Below are 22,050 nucleotides of genomic sequence, written 5' to 3'. Positions count from 1 at the left end.
ATAAGACTTGAAAACAGGGTCTGGGAGCATGCACACACTTCTGACAGGAAGTGCACAAGACACCATCCTTGTTAAAGAGGTTTGCGCACATAGCTAACAATTACCAGCACACACAGCAGTAAGATGACGATGCCAATGGGTGTGCAATGGTGATTTGAAGCCACTGCTGTCATTTTTCAACTGCACACTGTGGCCAACACCCTGTCTTAATCTCGCAGCTGAACATGACATTAAACAAAATGAAGGGCATGCGACCAGTGCCAACTGCTGCAGCCACAAAACAGGGAAACAACAGCACTGCTTGCAGCTATCAAGATGACCGTGCCTCTTAATTTTGATACACCTGGCTTTCTGCTCAAGACTTAAGCAATAGCTAGAGGCATAAGCAACATCTCTCAGTTTGTATTGCACAGCTTTATAAAGAGAGGTCACTGTGTTTCTCTTTGCATCAAGAGCCTCATTCATCTCATTCCTTCTTGCCAGCGGCAAGCAAGATGAGCAAGCACAAGGTTTTGCGCAGATTGCACGCTTTCCCATACTGCAGGATGTCATTGACCACACGCACATCGTCTTGCATTCTCTGCAGTTGAAATTGGCTATTTTCATCATTGAGAAATGATTCCATTCTCAATGTGCAGCTGGTGAGCAACCACAGGTAGCGCAACAAACAGGTGAATGCCCATTATCCCAGTAGCAGTCATGATTCTTTCATTCTGCGGCAGACTTCTATTCCACCTGTATTTGAACTACCACAGCATGACAAAAGCTGGCTACTGGGCGACAAGGGTATTCCCCTCAGGACATGTTTCATGTCTCTGGTCAGGAATCTACACACATGTGCACAGCAGGCCTACAATGAGAGCCATGCTATTACAGAGCACACTATCAGCACCCTCAAGCAGGTTTTCTCCCCCTAAAAGATATACTTTATTTATAAAACCTGTAAAAATACAATAAACGCTTCAAATTTGACAATATATAAAGTGCAATACAGATTAGTTTCTTTCAATACAGTACATGAGGTGCATTGCTACACTTGACATTTCAGGTTATATTTACAATGTACATTAACATTACATGTCAAACATTCTCTGGTGCATACAGCCTGAGGGTTTTTTTTTTACAGTTTCCAGACCCTCAGTACACTATGGCAGGAGGGCCTTACACAATGGCCTTTTCCCATTGAGCTTCTGCATGGCTGCCCAAGCTTTAGTGCATCCCTCAGCACGTAGTCCTCAAGCAATGTTTCCACTGCCTGAAGTACTTTGAAGGAGCCCGACAGAACACACAGGTGAGCAGGTATCAAGATCCGTAGTGGTACACTGCACAGCCTCCCGTCATTAGGTGGTGGTGACAGGAAACGTTCCCTCCTATCAGATGAGAAGCTGAGGAGCAGCAGCATAAGAGAGGAGGAGGAAGTGCAAGAGTAAGGGAGGTTACAATGTGGAGAGCCCCTTTGTGCCAGGGCTTTATGTGGTTAGAATATTCATGAGCAATACTGGTATCAATTACACCTGCCCATTCACCAACTTCCGCACGCTCTTTACACTTCCTGTATCACTGACCATCACATCATCCTCTTTCTGACAACACAAAAGCAAAAAGCACCAGAAAATGCAAATTTTAATCCAATTTTATAATTTCACTCATTAGTTTTGTATGCAATATTTAATCATCATTGAGCATTCCCTCAGTGCTCGCCTTCAGCGTGCTTTATCTATCCTAGTGCTCCTACAAGGTCCTTCCCCAAGGGTGCAGCCTGGGAGATGGAAGGCTGCAAGCCTTCAGTTGAGGAGACTGCAGGTGGCTTTGCAGGACAAACTTGAGCAGCTCTGGGCCTAGAGGGCCCAGCTTCGGCCTGCACCACCTCAGCATGGACAGCAGCAGTCAGTGTTAGCTGGCTGACAGGCAACAGCAAGGGCAGTGGCAGAGTGGGAGAAATAATGTCATCACCCTGAGAGAGGACAGCAAGTTTGAATTCCCACTGTCTCAGGCCGACATCTCAGTAATCTTGCTGACCTGCTGGCAAACAGATCGATGGACTGCTGTGATGTCCCTTTGAACAGCTTTGTGTGTCCAGGACCATGATGGCAGCAGTCTGAGCTTGCAAGGCAGAAGTCTGAGCTTCCACTGCAACACTCAGACATTTGATGGCAGCTGTTTGTGCTGCAATGGAAGCAGTGATATTAGCCATCAGATCGTGGATGATGGGGAGTTTCAGAGGTATACTGATGGAGATGAACACCCATTCCATGTTGGAAAGGATCACAAACTCTACACAAAGACCTATGCCAAGTTGGTGCTGGAATCCTCTGTGCTCCGACAGTGCGTGCAGGCTTTCTGGCCAGCAAAGCATTTGGTAGTGTGCACCCATTAGGTTTCTTCTGTAGCCTGGTCCAAAGTCCTCACCCGAGTCCTCTACAGCAGAACGAGGGTGCAACCTCACCCTCTCGTGAGTTGACAGCTGCATTATCTGTCCCCCTCTCAAAGGCTTGTGTCTCACCACGTGCCGATCCCTCCACCATTTTAGCCTCTAGAACACCCACAGTGTCAGTCTCTGAACTGGTGACTGCAAGTGTAAGATTGAGTGACTGTGTCTCTTCATCTTCACTGTCAATTTTCCTCTTCCTCCTCTGAAATGAAAAAAGGGACAAGGCGTGAGCTGTGGTGAGGGAAGAGCTGAAAGTGCGAAGAGCATGCTCACACCATCTGCAGCCTACGAGTCAGGAAAGATTGCGAAATTAAAAAGAAGTGGAAAGAGAGAAGGGGGATTAGGTACACAGATACACTCACTAGTAATATCTGCAGTGCTGCCGCTGGCTATGGCCTCAGCGATGCTCCTTCCCATGATAACCATCACTGTCTCCTCCAAGGTATGCTTGCCCTCCTCTGGTTCTTTCCTGCTGCTTCCTGCTATGCGCCACCTTCCCCTGCAACAAAGAGGGAAGTGTCCGTAACTGTCCAGCAATATGTTTGGATGATGTGGCTGTCTTGGTTGAATAGTTGGCAGTGTGTGCGCGAGCTGAGTTGTGGGTGCGAGGCTTGCCAGAGTGCTAAGCATGTGAGGGTAAGGTAAAGCGTATGAATTTTAGGGTTGAATACCGACTGGTAGCAATTGTTGGTAGATAGGTGTTGAGGGTGTAGGATTTCGGCAGTGGGTGATGCTAATGGTGCAGTTGATAGGATATGCCATTTGAAGATTGGACTCGCTCACCTTGACAACTCGTGTCAGATCATTAAGCTTCTTCCTCCACCGCGTCTATGTTTTTGGAGCTAGAGTCCTGGTATTGGCCTCTGCCATGACTTCTTCCAATGCCTCCTGAGCATATGTCTTAAGGGCTTTCAACCCACCCTGTGGATAAGAGATTTCTTTCCTTTTCTCCATGTCTTGCACCAGTACCTCCTGTGCATTATTGGAAAACATTGGTACAAGCTCTTTTGCATGTTCAGCCATTATTCAAATTTTCACAGCACAGATGCACTTCACAAAGGATTTCCATCGCTTCTTCCAATCACAATGTACCTCCCCGTTGAGGGGTGCAGGCAGCTTTTAAAGCAGCTCTAGCCACCTGTGATGTTGGGACCCCTACTGATGCATGCAGCCAATGGACAACATGGGTTGCACTGGCTGCACGCAGCAAACAGGTAGAACTGCGGGCAGCACCGATTTAATATGCTGCCTGCAACACATAAACGGACGCAGGTTAATTGTGTACTGCAAATCCCATGTCCATTTTCCGGGGGTGGGGGGGGGGGGGGGGTGGTGGTGGGGATTACCCAATTTAACCATCCATGGGTTTTCAGGGTAACAGGACCTCAGGCTGTCCACGAGGTCGGATATCTATCCAGCTGCATTTTTCAACTATTTGTTTACTTACTGGAATATTGTTCTTTGCATGCTCATTATTAAGAAGATGGTTTCTGAAAACATGACATTTTGGTTGGATCTCTCTTCTTGAGTGTTGGGATTAGGGGTGCCTGGTTGCATGTCAATATTTGCAAGGGTATCGAGCCCAGCTCAACTGAAAGCTGCCATTAAACTATGTAACAGTGACTACACTTCAAAAGCAGGGAATTGGCTATGAAGCATTTTGGGACGTCCTTCGCTCTGGAAAAGCACTATATAAATGCAAGTCTTTCTTTCTTTATAACAAAAACAAAATAAAAATATTCAGGAAAAGTACAGGATTACAGACAGGTCAATTTGTTGGCATTTATTTTTTAGCTCACATACGAAGCGTGTGGATTATAGCACATTCCTCTCCTTTAACAGGACTTGGAACTGTATGAGCTAACACACAAACCTGGCCATTTGCTTGTATGCCTCCTCAGCCACAGCAAAGATATGAGGGTCCATGTCTCCCATGTTCTGCCCACTGTAGGCATTGATGATATCTTCCCCATAAATAGGTAACTGTTCATAAGGATTGATGGCTACCAAAACAATACCTAGAAACAGAAAATACTCAAATTATAGCACATTAAATGCAACAACAGTTTAAATCTTACTAAAAAAGATTTGCATTTATATAGTGCCTTGCAGGACCACAGGATGCCTCAAAGTGCTTTACAGCCAATTAAGTACCTTTGAAGGGGAGTCACTGTTGTAATGTAGGAAAGGCAGTAGCCAATTTGCGCACAGCAAGCTCCCACAAACAGCAATGTGATAATGACCAGATAATCTGTCTTTTTTGGGGGGGATGTTGATTGAGAGATAAATATTTGCCTGGACACTGGGGATAACTCCCCTGCTCTTGTTTGAAATAGTGCTATGGGATCTTTTACATCTGTCTGAGCAGGCAGATGTGACCACGGTTTAATGTCTTATCCCAAAGATGGCAGCTCTGACAATGCAGCACTCCATCAGTACTGCGCTGAAGTGTCATCTTTGATTTTTGTGCTCAGGCCCTGGAGTGGGACTTGAACACAGAACCCTGTGATTCAGAGGCAAGAGGCAACTGAGCCATAGCTGAAACTACTGTCACTATTTAAATTAACACTCATCTCAATCCTACCAATGCATGCATAATCGATCCATAATAGAAAACTATAACCTACAATAGGAATACAATAGTCTTACAGTTTATAGGTCCATCAGTGCAGAGAGAAAATGGTCCTTATTTTCAGGAGGACTAAGGAAAAGTAAAATCAATTTAGATAATTATGCATTGCTATAAAAATGGCTGGCATCAGATCACATTAATTATCAACTATGAAGGGTTGAACTCTCAATGTCAAATTAAGACGTCAATTTTTTTTTAATGTACAAATGGATATATGCTTCCAGACGGAAGCATCAGAATTACATTATAGAGCCATTGAACTTAGCTCAATAGCACAATAGTAATTAGCAATGCACCGTAACATTAGGTCAAGTGACCTTTCACACAAACTGCAATTACGTACGTTCCAAAACTGTCAGAAATCCATCGACAAGAAGCAGAGTCTGTTCTGTAAGGAAACAAGGAAGCTATCTGCCCCCAAAGCTTTCTGCCTCTCTCTCTCTTCCTCCAAGTTGCTCCTTAAAACCTACCACTTTAACCTAACTTCTACTCACCTGTCTCAATATCACTTTATTTGGCTCGCTGTCAAATTCTGTCCGATAATGCTCCTGTGAGGCGCGTTGGGACATTTTACTACGGTAAAAGGCACTATGTAAATGCAAGTTGTTCTGTCAATACTGGAGGAACAATTCCTTCTGTGATCAAGTAGCCCTATATAGTTCCGGTGTGCAAGTATGACCAAGTGGCTAACAAGTTACTGTCTCCCAGCCTTCCTCAGCTCTATTACCATAGCTGCAATGCACAAAGAGGGAAGTTAGAATTTCTTTTTCAGGCAAAGGATTATTAGGGTATGTAATGTATTAACACACATGTCTATTGAAAGTTAAATCAACAGTTGAACAAAACTCAAGAGTACAAGGAAAAAGCAGGGAAATGGGATTAGAGGAGATAGTCCCAATTTCAAGCCAATACTAGCACAAGCATGATGGGCCAAATGTCTGTGCCGAGATTTCTATGATTCTAAGTGACAATATTTACTGTCAACAGCTGAATTAAGATTGGGAATTGATGCTGGTTTTAGTCTATAACAGAGGGAAGTACCACTCCTTCTGTTCTATTGACCCAAAACAGATTCAGGTTACGCTTGCCTTGGGTGTAAATTTATTTATTTTATTTTTTAGTTTGGAGATACAGCACTGAAACAGGCCCTTCGGCCCACCGAGTCTGTGCCGACCATCAACCACCCATTTATACTAATCCTACATTAACCTCATATTCTCTACCACATCTCCACCATTCTCCTACCACCTACCTACACTAGGGGCAATTTACAATGGCCAATTTACCTATCAACCTGCAAGTCTTTGGCTGTGGGAGGAAACCGGAGCACCCGGCGGAAACCCAAAGAGTCACAGGGAGAACTGGCAAACTCCGCACAGGCAGTAACCAGAATCGAACCCGGGTTGCTGGAGCTGTGAGGCTGCGGTGCTAACCACTGCGCCGCCCCTGTGGCTTGTAGGATGTTGTAGGATATTCCCAGAAAAACAACTGCTGCAGCGCAATCTTTACTTTAGAAAAACAAATGAACCAATTATCAAAATAAATCAATGTGGCAAGGTTATTTATGACTCAAGTAAATTGCATATTCGTCATAAAACATTTAGCTGCAGATCCAATTTGAAACGAGTATTTGGAATATCACAGGAGAAAAGTGGCATTTTAGAATCAGAGGGGTGAACAAACTGCCACATTCAAACTCTGCATGGGCTGGGTTATATTCCTAATGGTCAAGTCCTGCCACTGTGCCTAATTAGAAGGCCAGCAGCCTTAGCAGTGCCACTGCTAGTGGTGGCCATCACCGAGGTTGCATCACCAGGAAGAGGGCACAGTGGCGCAGTGGTTAGCATCGCAGCCTCACAGCTCCAGCGACCCGGGTTCAATTCCGGGTACTGCCTGTGTGGAGTTTGCAAGTTCTCCCTGTGTTTGCGTGGGTTTCCTCCAGGTGCTCCGGTTTCCTCCCACATGCCAAAGACGTGCAGGTTGATAGGTAAATTGGCCATTAGCAATTGCCCCTAGTATAGGTAGGTGGTAGGGAAATATAGGGATAGGTGGGGATGTGGTAGGAATATGGAATTAGTGTAGGATTAGTAGAAATGGGTGGTTGATGGTCGGCACAGACTCGGTGGGCCGAAGGGCCTGTTTCAGTGCTGTATCTCTAAACTAAACTAAATGGCGAAGTGCTCTTGAAGAGTGTTGAGTTTGGTTGCGGGAGCCGGGGACATGCAGGCAGGCAGGCCCTGGTGATTTGGAATGGGGGCAGTGCCCCGTGGGCCATGGAGCACCCATCAAGGGGGGGGACACCCCACCCCAGAATCAACTGGGAGGCTGCCAGGGTTTACCTGGCAATCTCCCCATGCGGCAGTAGTTTCTCCTGATGAGGGCAAAATGCCCATGGGGGCGGGAAGTGGCCCTAAATTGGCTACTTATGGGGCTCAATTGGCCGCCCAGTGGCAGCTGTGCTGCCAAGGTTCCCACCACTGGCAATACGCCATGGCAACAGGAAGACATCGACCTTCTCCCCCCACACTTCCAGCCTGGCTGCCTCCCAGCCTGTCTCCAATGGGCTGGGAAAATTCAGCCCAGTGACGTAATCATTCCCTTCCATCTATTCAAGCAATTGTAAATATGAACTTGAAAAGGTCCCAATGAATAGTCAGAACCACCATTAGATGCACCAAACAGGTTCCTTTCCAGCTGCGGTTAGTGGTATCCAATATAGATATTGGCTGCCGCAAAATGACTCACTGAAAGTCGGTTGCAAATTCTTTTGAAATAATTGACCTTGCAAGATGCTACAACTAAGTCAACTACATTGCCAAGTGCAAGAGAGCTGTGATCAACAACCAGGGGTTTCTTTTAAATAAACACGTCCTGGAAGCGACGCCTTTGACTGTGAAGTGAGAAATTACACAATCGCACTGCATGAGATATCAGTGCGTCTCAACATCAACCATCTGTAATTGAAGCACAAGAGACAGCAATTTGCTCATCTCCCTTGGAGAGGGTGGATTAAGTGGGATTCTTTTAGAGTCAACTTGGTTTCAAGAGGAACTGTCTACTGATTGGAGATTGGAATCAAAACCTTAGCACTTATTGGGAGTTTGTACAGTGGGAGTGAACGGAAGTGGATTTACTCTTCTGGAAATCTATACAGTGGAAATGGATCCAATCCACTGGACATATACACAGGGGGAATGGATCAAGTTGATTGGAAATTTATACAGTGGGAATCCAGTAATTGAGTGGCAGAGTCCAGCACCAAGCAGCAGCCTACTCCACTAGCAACATGATATGGGAAGACTCGGGTTCGTTTTTACCCCAGCCATTCGGGAGGCAACTTCATAGTAACGTCACAAAGAGTCAGCATGTAACTTGTGACAAATAGGAAGAGTGGTAGAAGTCAAGAATAATCTTTTTGAAAGGGTCCTGTGTCCGACTAACAGAGTATAATATGGTGGAATATAATCAATCACCAAAGTTCCTACAATGGCAAAGAGAAAGTGCACCCTATTTACATCAATGTGATGTCACATATATCCAACACATTCACTGTTTCTGAGGGAGAAAATAGCAGCTTTTCTCCAAGCAAAGCAGTGCAGAGTAGCGGTGCCAGTAGGGGGGCACTGTCTGATTGCCCAAAGTAGGATCAGATACATTACTATGGCTTAGTTGCAGGTTTCCAGAAGTGAGTGTCAAGTAGTGGAATCCAACACTACTATAACTATGGATTCACCCACTATTTATGTACAGCTAGTTTAGGCATACCACTACAATTATAGGATGACTAGCTTAATAGAAATGCATTTTTCTTGTTGATATTCATATAACTGTGTCAATGAATCTTGTATGTGACATAAGTGTTGAAAATAGTGCAATAATCTTCGAACCCAAACTTAAAAAACAACTCACCAATATGTGATCCACTTAGTTTGAGTTTAAATTACCCCTTGCCTTCAAAAGTCACTGGCAGAGTGACATTAGAATAGTTCCTCACTTACCGCAATAAGTATAGATGAGCTTCGAATCCATGAAGCGTACTTTGAGGTTATGCAGAACTGCAGGCTCGTGGAGATAACTGAGTGCCGTGAGATCATTTTCACCCACGAGAATGTCAGGGTTCCGTAGAGGTGGAAGTTCCTTAGTTTGTGGATCAATTTTATATGGAGTTTCCTGTAAAAAAAAAAAATTTGATGAGGGTAATTGCATAGTTAAAAAGGACAGAAGGGAACGATGGGGGTGTCATGCATTAGTTAATCTTCCCCACTGGGCAAGAAGGTGCCTTGGTGCTTCTTCAAGTGATGTTATTACTTCAGCATGTGACATATTTTAGTTTTGCTTGATAATGCACCTGTGAAGCACCTTGGGAAGTGTTACTATGTTGAAGGCACTATACAATTGCAAGCTTTTATTGTTATGTCAGTCAGGGCGCAACAGAATTTGTAAAAATGGGTGCTGCTGGCATATGATAAAAATAAAGTATTCCCACAAAGTTAGAAAAAGGAACTCAAGAAAAAAAAAGCCTTGCATTTATATAGCACCTTTCATGACCTCAGGACATCCCAAAGTGCTTTACAGCCAATGAAGTATTTTTGAAGTGCAGTCACTGTTGTAATGTAAAAAATGTGGCAGCCATTTTGTGCCAACAAGGTTCCAGAAACAACAATGTGATAATGACAAGATCAGCTGTTTTTTTGTGAAGTTGATTTAGGTAGAAATATTAGCCAGGACGCCTGTGAGAACCTTGCTGCTCTTCTTCAAATAGTGTCATGTAATCTTTTACATCTGCCAGATAGGGCCTTGGTTTAGCGTCTCATCTGAAAGACAGTACCTCTGACTGTGCAGCACTCCCTCAGTGCTGCACTGGAGCATCAGCCTCGTCTTTCCTCCTCAAGTCCTTGGAGCAGGATTTGAACCCAGAACCTCCTGACTCGGAGGCAAGAGTGCCAGCAACAGAGCCAACAGAGTAAAAGTTAACAAAGTCAAATTTCCAGAGTCAGCTGATGAGTCACCAAATAATTCTCTCCCCCAAATTAACAAAGAAAGTAAAACTGTTATGGATCTATCTTTGAACTGGCAGGGAAAAAAGAAGATCATTGTTGTCACTGCCAATTTTTAAAATCATGCTTATTATGATTGTCTTCCAAAATTCTATAGATTTAGGAGCGGTTCCTGCAGCTTGGAAGGTCGCAAATGTCACCCCACTATTTAAGAAGGGAGGGGGCGAGAAAACAGGGTATTATAGACCTGTTAGTTTTACATCAGTCGTTGGGAAAATGCTAGAATCTATTCTAAAGGATGTGATAAATGGACACTTGGATAATAATGATCTGATTGGGCATAGTCAACATAGATATAGGAAATCACGTTTGACGAACCTGTTGGAGTTTTTGTTTTGAGGATGTGACTAACAGAATTGATAAAGGGGAGTCGGTGGACAAGGTATACTTGGATTTTCAGAAGGCTTTTGAAATGTTCCCCACAGGAGTTTGGTTAACAAAATTAAAGTAAATGGGATAGGAGGTAATGTACAGGCATGGATTAAAGATTGGTTAACAGGCAGAAAGCAGGAGTAGGAATAAATGGGTCATTCTCGCGTTGGCAGACTGTGACTAGTGGGGTACCGCAGGGATCAGTGCTTGGGCCCCAGCTGTTCACAATATATATCAATGGTTTGGATGAGGGGACCAAATGTAGTATTTAAGTTCAGGGATGACACAAAACTAGGTGGGAATGTGTGTTGTGAGGAAGATGCAAAGAGGCTTCAAGGGGATTTGGAAAGACTTAGTGAGTGGGCAAGAACGTGGCAGATGGAATATAATGTGGAAAAATGTGAGATTATCCACTTTGGTAGGAGGAATAGATGTGTAGAGTATTTCTTAAATGGTAAGAGATTAGAAAGTGTAGATGTACAAAGTGTCCTTGTCAATAAGTCACTGAAAGCCAACATGCAGGTGCAGCAAGCAATTAAGAAGGATAATGGTATGTTAGCCTTTATCGCAAGAGGATTTGAGTACAGGAGTAGTGAAGTCTTGCTTCAATTGTATAGAACCTTGGTTAGACTGCACCTGGAGTATTGTGTGCAGTTTTGGTCTACTTATCTTGGAAGGATATTATTACCATAGAGGGAGTGCAACCAGGTTCACCAGATTTCATTGAAACCTATAAAATACTCAACAGGATAGACAGAGTAGATGCAGGGAAGATGTTTCCCCTGGTTGGGGAGTCTAGAACCAGGGGACACAATTTCAAAATAAGGGGGAAGCCACTTAGGACAGAGATGAGGAGAAATGTCTTTACTCAGAGGGTTGTGAATCTTTGGAATTCTCTACCCCAGAGGGTTGTGGAAGCTCAGTCATGGAGTATGTTTAAAGCAGAGATTGACAGATTTCTAAATACAAATGACACAAGGGGATATGAAGATAGTGTGGGAAAAAGGCATTGAAGTGGATGATTAGCCATGATAGTGTTAAATGGTGGGGCAGGCTCGATGGGCTGAATGGCCTACTCCTGCTCCCATGTTCCTATAGTTCACTGAGATTTCAATTGAATTTCATTTCATTATCTGTCCTGAAATTGATAGAATGCAATGGCAATGTTAAGTTTGACCAAGTTCAAGCAGAACATAAATTGGAAATATGGTTCAGTGATGCCTCAGAGCCTTTCACTCCATCCTAAACAATATAGGAATTCCCAACCGCTACAGGTTGAAATGGGGTAAAATGCTGATAACAACAGAACTGGTTGCGCAAGGAGGAAAACCCTAGACCATATGTAGGGGGAAGTTTCATTCATCATCCATTTCTAAGAACAAGTTGTGACAGACACAGAGCTCCAGTGTGTCTCAAACAATGATTTTTCTATATTTTATCTTTTTCCCTCCATTACCAGAAATATAAAGCAAATGTATTTTTTTTAAAAAGATCTAAGGTGAAAATGGTAACTGTGTTCCTGCGTGAGATTGGTCTTCTGATCTGCAGGTAAGCCATGATGCAATAGTTTTGTTTTAAGAGAATAATTCAATTACAAGCCAATAAAAGGACAATGGCCATTTTACTTCAAGGCTCATATCAGACATTAAAAATAGTTCTGAGGAAGGGTTTAATCCTGTAATCATTGACTTGTGGTCTCTTCAACGTTGGAAAACTTCTGAGCGTTCACAATGCTTGTAGTTTTTGTATCTCTGTTCCAGCAGTCACAGTATTTTGCTTTTACTCATTAAGAATAGTTTCTCTGCAGGCCAAGTGTCAAAAATAAGCAAAACCCCAGATGGTCAAGACTACTCAAGTGTTAGACATGGTTCATATCCTAATTGCCTGATCAGTGAGAAAAATTCCTTTGCTCTTCAATGGTGAAACCTACCTCCGGACTCCAATAGATTTTTTTTCAATATACAAGAGCTTGTTTTTTTTGCTATAATCTTTTGTTTCCTACCCACCTGCATGGAGGTATCACTCATTTAACATTTTACCTGCTAGAAGTTTTTGATAAGAACAGTTTTTTTAATGAACAATTTAAGCATTGTGCATTGTAGTGTTGGTTATCACCTTCTGTGCAATTGTCTTACTTGTAACTAAAATCGGACTAGATGGAAGGAATTTGACGTTTTAACAGTAACAGAGAACGAGCAGTAGTAGATCAACTGCCCATTTTTCACCTGTTTCCACATTTCCTTCACCAAAATTACCTGAGGGGGAGGGGTGGGGGGGGGGGGGGCAGGAGAACTCCACTGACATTTGACTCCAATATGTATAATGGAAGGAGCCTTTACAGATGGCCCCACCTTAGCTTAAAGCAAATTGAATAAGTTTTAATTTTTACATTTCTAACAAGTCAAAGTTACTGGAATAAAATGCCATCAGCACTGGCCTGTATAAAAATGCCCCATTTACAATGAGGGCGCCAAAAAAAAAAACTAGCCAAACAGGAGCTTAAGAGCAGGCACAGTGTCACAATATGCGACACCACCGACTACACGTCTGTCAGCATATAAACAATTGGCAACTACTCAGGTTTCAAACTTTAGACCAGACACCAAGTCCGATTATTAACCAGGATGAAGGAATAGTAATTCAAATGCATTATTAGACAAACAAGATTAAGAGGCAATGGAATATCTGAAAGCACCCTTACTTCCTAAGCTTCTTCACAATCCCCCCCTACACAATAGCTACTGACTGAATTAAAACCTATATTAAATAGGCCTATACTTTGGACTTGATTTCAGCTCTCAATGTTTGCATAAAGCAAACAGGGAATTAAAAAGTAGTTTGCTGCAGACACAACAGATTACAACATTGTAATTTGACAAGCTCAGGCAGCAGGGAGTGAGTGGGCCAGTGAAATAGTGGATCATTCTTTCATCTCTCTGGGATTTGTGTTTAAATCAAACCCAAAACAAGCGAACGAAGTGCTGTGTGATGGCTGTAAGGATTTAAGGTGAAATAGGTTTGAACAGTTGAAATCCAAGTCTTAATGGGCATATTTCATAGCAACAGAACTGACCATAACTTGGCACTAATTGGCAATCTCACTTAGAGAACCCAAGAGAACGGCCAATGCGAGAATTGGAAAAGGCATACTAGCGTAGTGGGAGATACAGTTCTGCAGTGAGGTTTAGGTACATGGTTGGGGCAGATAGGGAACTTTACTCTTTAACTGGATACTAACAGACCCTCAAATAGAGAAGTGTTTTATTTCCCAGCAGTGACATATGGGCAAAAACACATCCCCACAAAAAAAGCAGTCACTTTCCAAAATATTAGGGCCCCAAGATTAGATTACAAATTTTGAAATTGCTCCTGTCAGTTATTACAAAACACATTGCATATTTTGGTTATTCATTTCACATTACTTTTCGATCTGCGGTCCTATGTTTGGAAGCTGCCAAAGCTAAGAGGATTTGGACAAGGTCCAGCCTGGCAGTCAGTTGTTCAGTTAGTAAGTCATTTCAGGCATTGGGTTCCTCTTTACTCAGTTGATGAAGGTTTCTGCAATAACCCAGCAGCCGACAGAAGTCTAGCAAACATATCAGAGCAGAGTATTAAAGGATCACTTTCTTCTGACATTTGACAAATCTTTATTTGTTTAGGGGGCAGTCGAGTTCCATTAATCTGACGTTAGATACAAGCAGTCCAGTGACATTTTTCAACACAGTTGACATCGTCACATTATGAGTTGACAAACATACATAAGCAGCTTTGCTAAAACCTTTTCCCGTCAATGTTAGAGAGATCTGTAACTTAATTACTGTAAGTTTACAGAAAAATAATCTGCAGTTGGTCATGGGAATTGAAAATACCTGAAGTGCTTTGAACTTACAACGTGCTTTGAATGACTACTTTGTGACAGCTTCTAAGTTTACCTCAGGCGTGCCTGGCTTGAAAGATTGGTGATAGTTGGTTGGGTTATTTCCCTGTTTACATTCAAAACTAAAATTGAAGACCTGAGGAAGGATGATATCGAAACCTCAACTGGGTGCTTTTTAAATAATGACACTTGTCTTTGTTCAGAGGACGTTGGTTCTGCTCACATATGGGACCAATTTGTGTTGCAAGTTAGCAGAACCATATTGACCGCAGCATTTCAAAAATGGCAAAAGATGATAAGCGGTATGAGGTTCCATTTCGGGAGCAATCTGGGCACAAACGGTGCCCGTTTTCCAAAAGTGATGTTACAGATCAAGTTTCTGCTTAACCTCATTTGCATAAAATCTTCCATGAACCAGTGCAATTGAGTAGCGCTTTAGAGCGTAATTATTTTTTTTTCCTGTTAAAATATATTCTGTGATATATTTAAGAGTTGTAACCTGGTGCCGTTTTATTAATACAGCTGAAAAATGGGTTTATCTCAAAAAAATAAGCTTAAGGATGTTCAGTCTCCCCATCCGGGAGCAACCCAATTTTAAATAACAGAAAATGACTTTTAAAAAACTAAACAGAACCACTTGCTAGTGTCATTGGTGGTGTACGCTCATCAATTAAAATAAACAGTTAAAAACTTTTTTTAAAGTTGCCTATTAGTGCCTTCATGCCGAAACAAAAGAGCTAATTTGAAGAGTCACAAATGGGGAGGAAAAAATGGCAGAAACTTGCCGTGTTCATTCATTTGATTTGGGGCTTGGTCAGAGCTGATTTCCAGCACAATGATTTTTAAACCAGTGTACAGAATTGCAGAAACTCTATTTGAGTTGGTGTAACTTGTGCTGGAAATGTCTCTTTTTTTTTTGATGCCGGTTTGGCCAATTTGCGCTGGATCAGCACAACCTCGCAGAAATTCCAGCCCCAGATACTTAAATGTATGAGATTTTTTTTTTAAACTAGAAGGTCTTGGCTTGGTCTGCGTGAGGGAGGGAGAATCTGAAGTGTATGCCCAGCATGATTGCAAACTCTCAGTGATGTCCTTTGTGACAAATGCTAACGTCCCACTCCTGCAAGATACTATCAGAAGGAAAGCACTAATTCCTAACTCAGCATCAATAATCTAGATGTCAGACCGTGTGTTGTATCTACCAGCTCACATTCTACCATGGATTTAGAACGTAGGAATTCGATTTACCTGGCCATCCTCCAGTTTCAGATGAAGCACTGTGTCTCTGGGTTTGTAGTCTTTGAGAAGCTCAGCAGATTTCCAGACATCCTCTGCATCAGGGATCCAAACCCTGGCAAACTGCAACACCAAAGCGAACAGGGAGAGTTTGAGAATACGTCCTCTGAATTGAAGGGAGTTGGTATAAGGGTACAATTGTTAAATAGCCCCTAATTCTAACAGCTGCCCTATAAGATATCCTGCACACCCTTCACGATGCAGACTAGTAAAACCACCTCAGGGCCTGGCAAAACTGCAACAGCTTTCTAGATGTTCAGAAGTCATGGTTGCAACGCACGACAAGTGGTTCATTCAGCACAATTCCCATCTGAAGGGATTTGTGACAGTCATTTTGTCCACAAACCATAAACTTGGTGGAACTGACTGCATAAGATGGTCGCTGCAATGACGTACATATTGAGATGGTCTGCAGATTAAAAACATACATGGTTTAATTTTTCCTTTATTAAAGTAAACTTTCCACAACCGAGGCAGGCACTGTCTTTCTCTAGATCCACTTCTCTATAGGTCACAACATATATTTAAAATGTGTACCTAGTTACCGATGTGGTCAATTATACAAGCTATTTTAGTTTCAGAATAAAATCCACCAACCAGGTTTCTTTAATAAACAACAAAAGTATTATAAAACAGGACTTAGTCAATAAAGATACAAAGCCTTAACACAGTTTGAAATATGACAGTAAATATATATATTCCCTGCTAAATACCCAACACACACCAGTTAAAGGAAAAATAAAGATGCTTTGGCCAAAGTACTTGTTAGTTCTTGAAGAAAAATTATAAGATATGTTATGTTCCAGATGACATACAGTCTGGCATCAGAGTATACGTAGGCGGGTCACTGCAATCTTTTCAGAAGCAGTCCGTTCAGGAGATATCGACAGGAAGTCTTCCAGAAGCTTCTCAGCAGAAAGACTGCTTCGGTTTCTCTATTTCTTACACTTGATTCTCAGGGCTTCTCAAAGGGGTGGAGAAAAGATGAACTGGTCTTCTCTTTTAGCAGGCTGACCTCCAACTGACTCAAAACAATATTCAAATATGAAACCCACTCTTGAGCACCATAAATCTGGACATGTCACTTCGTTTGTAAACAACTCCCATTGTCACCTGTTTGTTTAGCTGGAAGACATATGACATCCAGTAAAGATTGTTTTTTTAACAGAGTCCTTCCTTTGAAAAAAACAAAGTTCAGCAACTACGGCATCACTTCAGTCCTCCAATGAATCCATCTCCACAATTCTAAAACACAAGTCCTCAAAAAATATTAAAGAAGCACTTTCATAACAGCTTTCCTTGCATTTATTTAAAACGGACAGTAACTAGTTTGCACAGCATTATAAAACACAAACCAAAGAAACCTTTGCAAAGATTCAGCACAGCTAGTTTCACCAAATATTAGAAACAGAACACAAAGAAATAGAGGTCTGACAGGAAATAGTTCAGACTGTGTAATACAGTCCATCATTAAATCAAAACCACTTAATTCAAATTCAATATTTTAGCACCAAAAAACCCCTATTGTTCAATGATCTCAAAACAATTAAACTGAATTTGTTTGGTGCAAAAATAAAGCCAACCTTGAATTAACAGAAGCAGACTGCTTTGTCCATTCCGAACTGGACTGTACCAGAAAGAAGGAACTTTCCTTTGTGTATGAGACAGTAGAAGGGAACCCCTCGATATCAAAGACATCCCCATTGTGATTTCTGCTGCTCCAAGTACCAGAATCTGGGTTCAACCTGACAACTGAGGGCAACAAATACATAGAAAGCAACAGATTTTGATAACTGAAATAAAACATTTATAAACTCCAACTTGTCCAAAACTCTGCCACACTTAATGAGACAGATTTTGCTGAAAAATTAATGGTATTTGAACAATGCACAGTTATTAATGTGAAATTCAGCCAGCAAACTGTAGTGAGGAAGAGATAGCCCGTGAATTACAAAATTACCAAAAATTGCTGGACGATCATTAGCTTTATGAAAATGGCATCGCGCCCGTAACCTCTCCACGATTTTTATGAAGTTGCTGCATTCACACATTAATTGCTGATTAAATTTGCCACAGAAAGTTAAATCCAGTCATGAACAGTGTAAATACCCTTTCAACAATGTGATAATTGTTAATGACTGTCAACCAACCTCTCTTTCCCAGAAAGTGAATTCTCAGTGTGAACTCTCACTCCTTGAGATTGTTGCAGGGTTACTTTAAACATAACATTTTTTAAAAAAAAAATCTTACTTTTCCTTTGCCTCCTTTTACTTCTCTCTCTTAATCCAATCTTCCTTTCGCTCTATTTCTTTTTCGGTCCCTGATTTGACATTGAATACATCCACCTTCCTGTTTATTTCTCAAACCGTTAACCTCATAGATTAAGTAGCTAGACTGTTGCAGCGTTCACCATGGTCCTAGTTGCCCATGCTGTGACATTATCAGTTCGCACTTCAAACAACTTTGTTAGCAACATTGTTTAAACCTTAAAAATGCTATTGTAAATCTAACTAACGCAGCAGGCTATAAGATGCCCCGTTCCAACAAAATCTGATCCATCCTTCCCAGACCTCCAGCATTTTAAATTTAAAATCCTCCCATGGTCTTGTACCACCTCTCCCAATCCTTGTAATCTCCTCCATTTCTAAATTACCACCCCAGCCAAAATCTCCAGGCGTAATTTTAGCCTAACCCACCCAATGATCAGCTGACAGGGATTGGATTAATCACCCCCTTTTACACTCCACCCTGTGTTATTTTTCATTGACTGCCCATCTTATCCAGTTAAGTTCAAGTTATCCCTTTCATTTCTCCAATGTTTTTATGCATCCCACCCATGCACTCACCCACATATCCCTTCATCCCACTGGTGACACAGCCTTCAGTCATCCTCTACTCTGTAACTCTGCCCTTGAACCTCTCTGCCTCTCCACCAGTCTCACATCTTTCAAAAGCCTCCTCAAAACCCATCTTTGCAACCAAGCTTTTGGTTACCTCTTCTAGTCTCTTCCTTTCTGGTCCTGTACCTATTTCCTTAAGCATATTTGTGAAGGGCTTGGAGACATTTTAAATTAAAAAGGTGCCAACATAAATGCAAGTTGTTCTATTGCATCTTCCTTACAACAAGATGTTACAGTTTTGGTTGTCAATACTTTAGCTTTTACCAAACAAAATTATATTAAAAGGACAACATAAAGCCATGTGTCTGATTTCAGCACTTGATAACCTTGGATTCTGCTGCTTAATGGAAAGAAGCACCTTAATGATTGTTAATTCAATGATGGTCAGAGGTACGGATATTGTCCACAATTTTTTTTTGTTAGTAGGGAGGGATCATTGAGTGCTTCATTATAACAGATAAACACGAATGGAAAAATAGTTGAGTATCATCTCTAAATAGCTTCACAGATGAGATCTGATGAGTGAATCATCCCAGCCGGATCATCCCGAGGAGTCTATAAAATAGCACTCGCTTTATTAACTGTTCAACTAAAGAATCCATCAGCATCTGCATGAAGACTCATTGGCCTGGATTTTGCAGAGACTGGGTGGAGGGGTGGTGCGATTGATGGCGAACAGTTAGCATTCACCAACATTACCCCACCCCACCCCCCGAAACTGACTGCAACTTCATGATTTTGGGCAAGCGCAGATTAGTGTAGAAATCCTGAATGTACAGTCACTCACTCAGGGTTCCGCCATAGGCTGCGCAGTGGGACCCCCTTGCAAAGCCAGTAATCATTGAAATTTCAACCTTCCCACTCCCACAACACTATTAGAAACCCCATTAAAAGCTAAACAAGGTGCAATCAGGTGTATGGGTTTTTAAACAGGGATGCGAGTAATAAAATTTAATGAATAGAACTGGCCCTGAAAAAATAATTTTAGATTCATGGAATGTTGCTAAATGTCTCCATTTGATTAATTAGTAGATTTTTTTAAACTTAAGTTTTAATAACTTTTTTGTTTTAAAGTTCAGAAATGTTCAGCTTCTACTTTCACCCCACGTCTACAACCCAATGTTTAATTTGCTTTAAGAAATAAGTTTTAAAAGTGATTTGATTTTATTGCTCTATTATTTCCAGGTTGTGTGTCTGTGAAAATCCATTAATATGATTGGGTGCTTGGACAGCCTAATGACACGACTCCAGATCCATGTTGGGAATGCCCAGTAAAGAACACTGCGATCAGTTGCAGTACTACCGCACGGAGATAGAGGTGAAACACTCGCCAGAGAAATCACCAGATCTCTCAGCAAGATTTAGTTTGAGGTCAGCAGCGAGCACCCATGTTTCACTGCTGGTTGCAAAATCCAGGCCATTTGTTTAACACTTCTGCAATGAAACTACTGGACCCCATTAGATAGGCCATTGTTGTTCAGTCCTTTCATGCTCATATTTAGGATTTATTCACCAGAAAGCAACAGAATTTAAAATCAGCCTATTCCAAGTCTCATAAAATTCAAAGAGAACAAAGCAGCGACTAAGAAATCTAAGCACAAATTGGACCAGGTTTTCTGGCTTTCAAAGACTGTGTTAACAGGTATCATGCGGCCTACTGATCGCAGTCTGGAGACCCTAGACAAGCTAGTGTTAAACAGAACAGGAGAGAATAGAGCACAGAGGTTAGTTAGTAGTCAGCATCGAAACCGACTGGAGCAGTCCAGCTTTAACTTCTTCGCACCTGTACACCACCATTTTGGAAATCAAACACAATGTTTTCACTCTTTGGTTTCTGTGTCGATTTTGTTTCTTCCCATTTATTTTTTACAAATATAAGAGGTAAACCGCATTTCAAAAGATATCTGGACCAATGGAACAAATAGGCTAGGGAATGGCGCAAGACTTTTAATGCGGAGCAGTAAGGTTATGCACCTTGGAAACAGGAAACACGTGAAACACCAGCAAAGGTGGAAAGGAAATGAATTTGGCTGAGATTGTTGAACATTTCTTGAAGATTTCCAACATGAATTGGTGATCAACATACTAAGGGACATATCCAGAGTATTTGCCTTAAGATTGACATGAAGTTATTCTAATCTTGCTACCATCACGTGAGATCATATTTCTAACACTGTGGGTGCCTGACTTTCAAAGTTCAATGATGCATGATTGGAGACAGTTCAGAGAAGTGCAACATAGATAGCTTGAGGACTTAAAGCAGTCTAGTCAATTTAGAAATACCCAGATTGTTTTCTTAAAGAATGCACCACAAAATAGAAGGAATTGACATCAATGAGACTCTGTCCATCCACCTCCTGCTTTTAAACGTAACTCAGACAGCAGTTGGAATCAACAGAACTTAAAACCTTGGAATTATATTTGTATTTGCACAGAACTGCAGCATGCTGAGGCAGTAATTTACTGAAGGTTCTTGTCCTCACATAGCATTCCCTTGAGGCGATGAAAGCAAAAGAATTATGGAAACTTGTGAGGATCTCCGAGGTGATCAGTAAATGGGTTCATCAGCATTCATGCTGCTGAGCTGGAAGGGTACATAATAAAACACGAAGGATCACAGTTACTGGTGGCTGCATCAAAATGCACAATAAAAATAATATGTAAAAAGAGAGTTTAAGATACATAATTGCTGGTTTTTCTCAGTTACTCGACATGCTCCCGGTAAGATTCCATATTCAAGGATCAGGGAAGAAATTACAGTTTTTGTCACTGGCCAGTTTGTTGTCATGCAGCAAAAGCCGAAAATTCCAGATCCGAACTCGCGTCTGGTTAATTCCAATTATCATGACCTGACAAACCACATGACTGGCACTCTTTATCGATCATAGAATAGAAGAATGGTTGCAGCACAGGAGGCCATTCGGCCCATCATGTCCGTGTAGGCTCTCTGCAAGAGCCACCCAGCTGGTCCCACTCCCCCGCCTTTTCCCTGTAGCCCTGCAAATTTTTCTCCAGATAATTATCCAGTTCCCTTTTGAAAGCCATGACTGAAGCTGCCTCCACCACACTCTCAGGCAGTGCATTCCAGATCCTAACCACTTGCTGCCTAAAAAGGTTTTTCGCTCATGTTGCCTTGGTTCTTTTGTCATTCACCTTTAATCGGTGCCGTCTAGTTCTCAACCCTTCCACCAATTGGAACAGTTTCTCTCCATCTTCTCAGTCTAGACCCCTCATGATTTTGAACACCTATATCAAATCTCCTCCCAACCTTCTCTTCTCTAAAGAAGAGACCCAGCTTCTCCAATCTATCCACCTAACTAAGGTCCCTCATCTCTGTAACCATTTTTGCGAACCTTTTCTGCACCCTCTCTAATGCCCGCACATCTTCCTAAAGTGTGGTGCCCAAGAATTGGACACAATACTCCAGTTGAGGCTGAACCAGGATTTAAAAAGGTTCCTCCTTTTGTACTCTATGCCTCTATTTA

General features: G+C 41.9%; 1 protein-coding gene across 6 annotated transcripts in view; it reads right to left on the bottom strand.

Annotated features, from left to right (window-relative positions):
• The window catches only part of myo5aa (myosin VAa), a 189,764-nt gene that overhangs the window by 117,829 nt on the left and 49,885 nt on the right, over nt 1–22,050 (bottom strand). For all 6 annotated transcript variants that reach the window (XM_068017977.1, XM_068017976.1, XM_068017979.1 and 3 more), the window contains 3 exons: nt 15,618–15,728; nt 9,062–9,233; nt 4,305–4,449 (listed from right to left, as the gene is read on the bottom strand). In XM_068017977.1, the coding sequence (XP_067874078.1) occupies nt 4,305–4,449; nt 9,062–9,233; nt 15,618–15,728 (428 nt within the window). The remainder of the gene's footprint in view (nt 1–4,304; nt 4,450–9,061; nt 9,234–15,617; nt 15,729–22,050) is intronic.

The sequence above is a fragment of the Heterodontus francisci genome, chromosome 38, assembly GCF_036365525.1.
Source record: "Heterodontus francisci isolate sHetFra1 chromosome 38, sHetFra1.hap1, whole genome shotgun sequence".
Classification (NCBI taxonomy): domain Eukaryota; kingdom Metazoa; phylum Chordata; class Chondrichthyes; order Heterodontiformes; family Heterodontidae; genus Heterodontus; species Heterodontus francisci.
The sequence above is the reverse complement of the archived record's forward strand: the minus strand, read 5'-3'. Positions and strand labels throughout refer to the sequence as shown.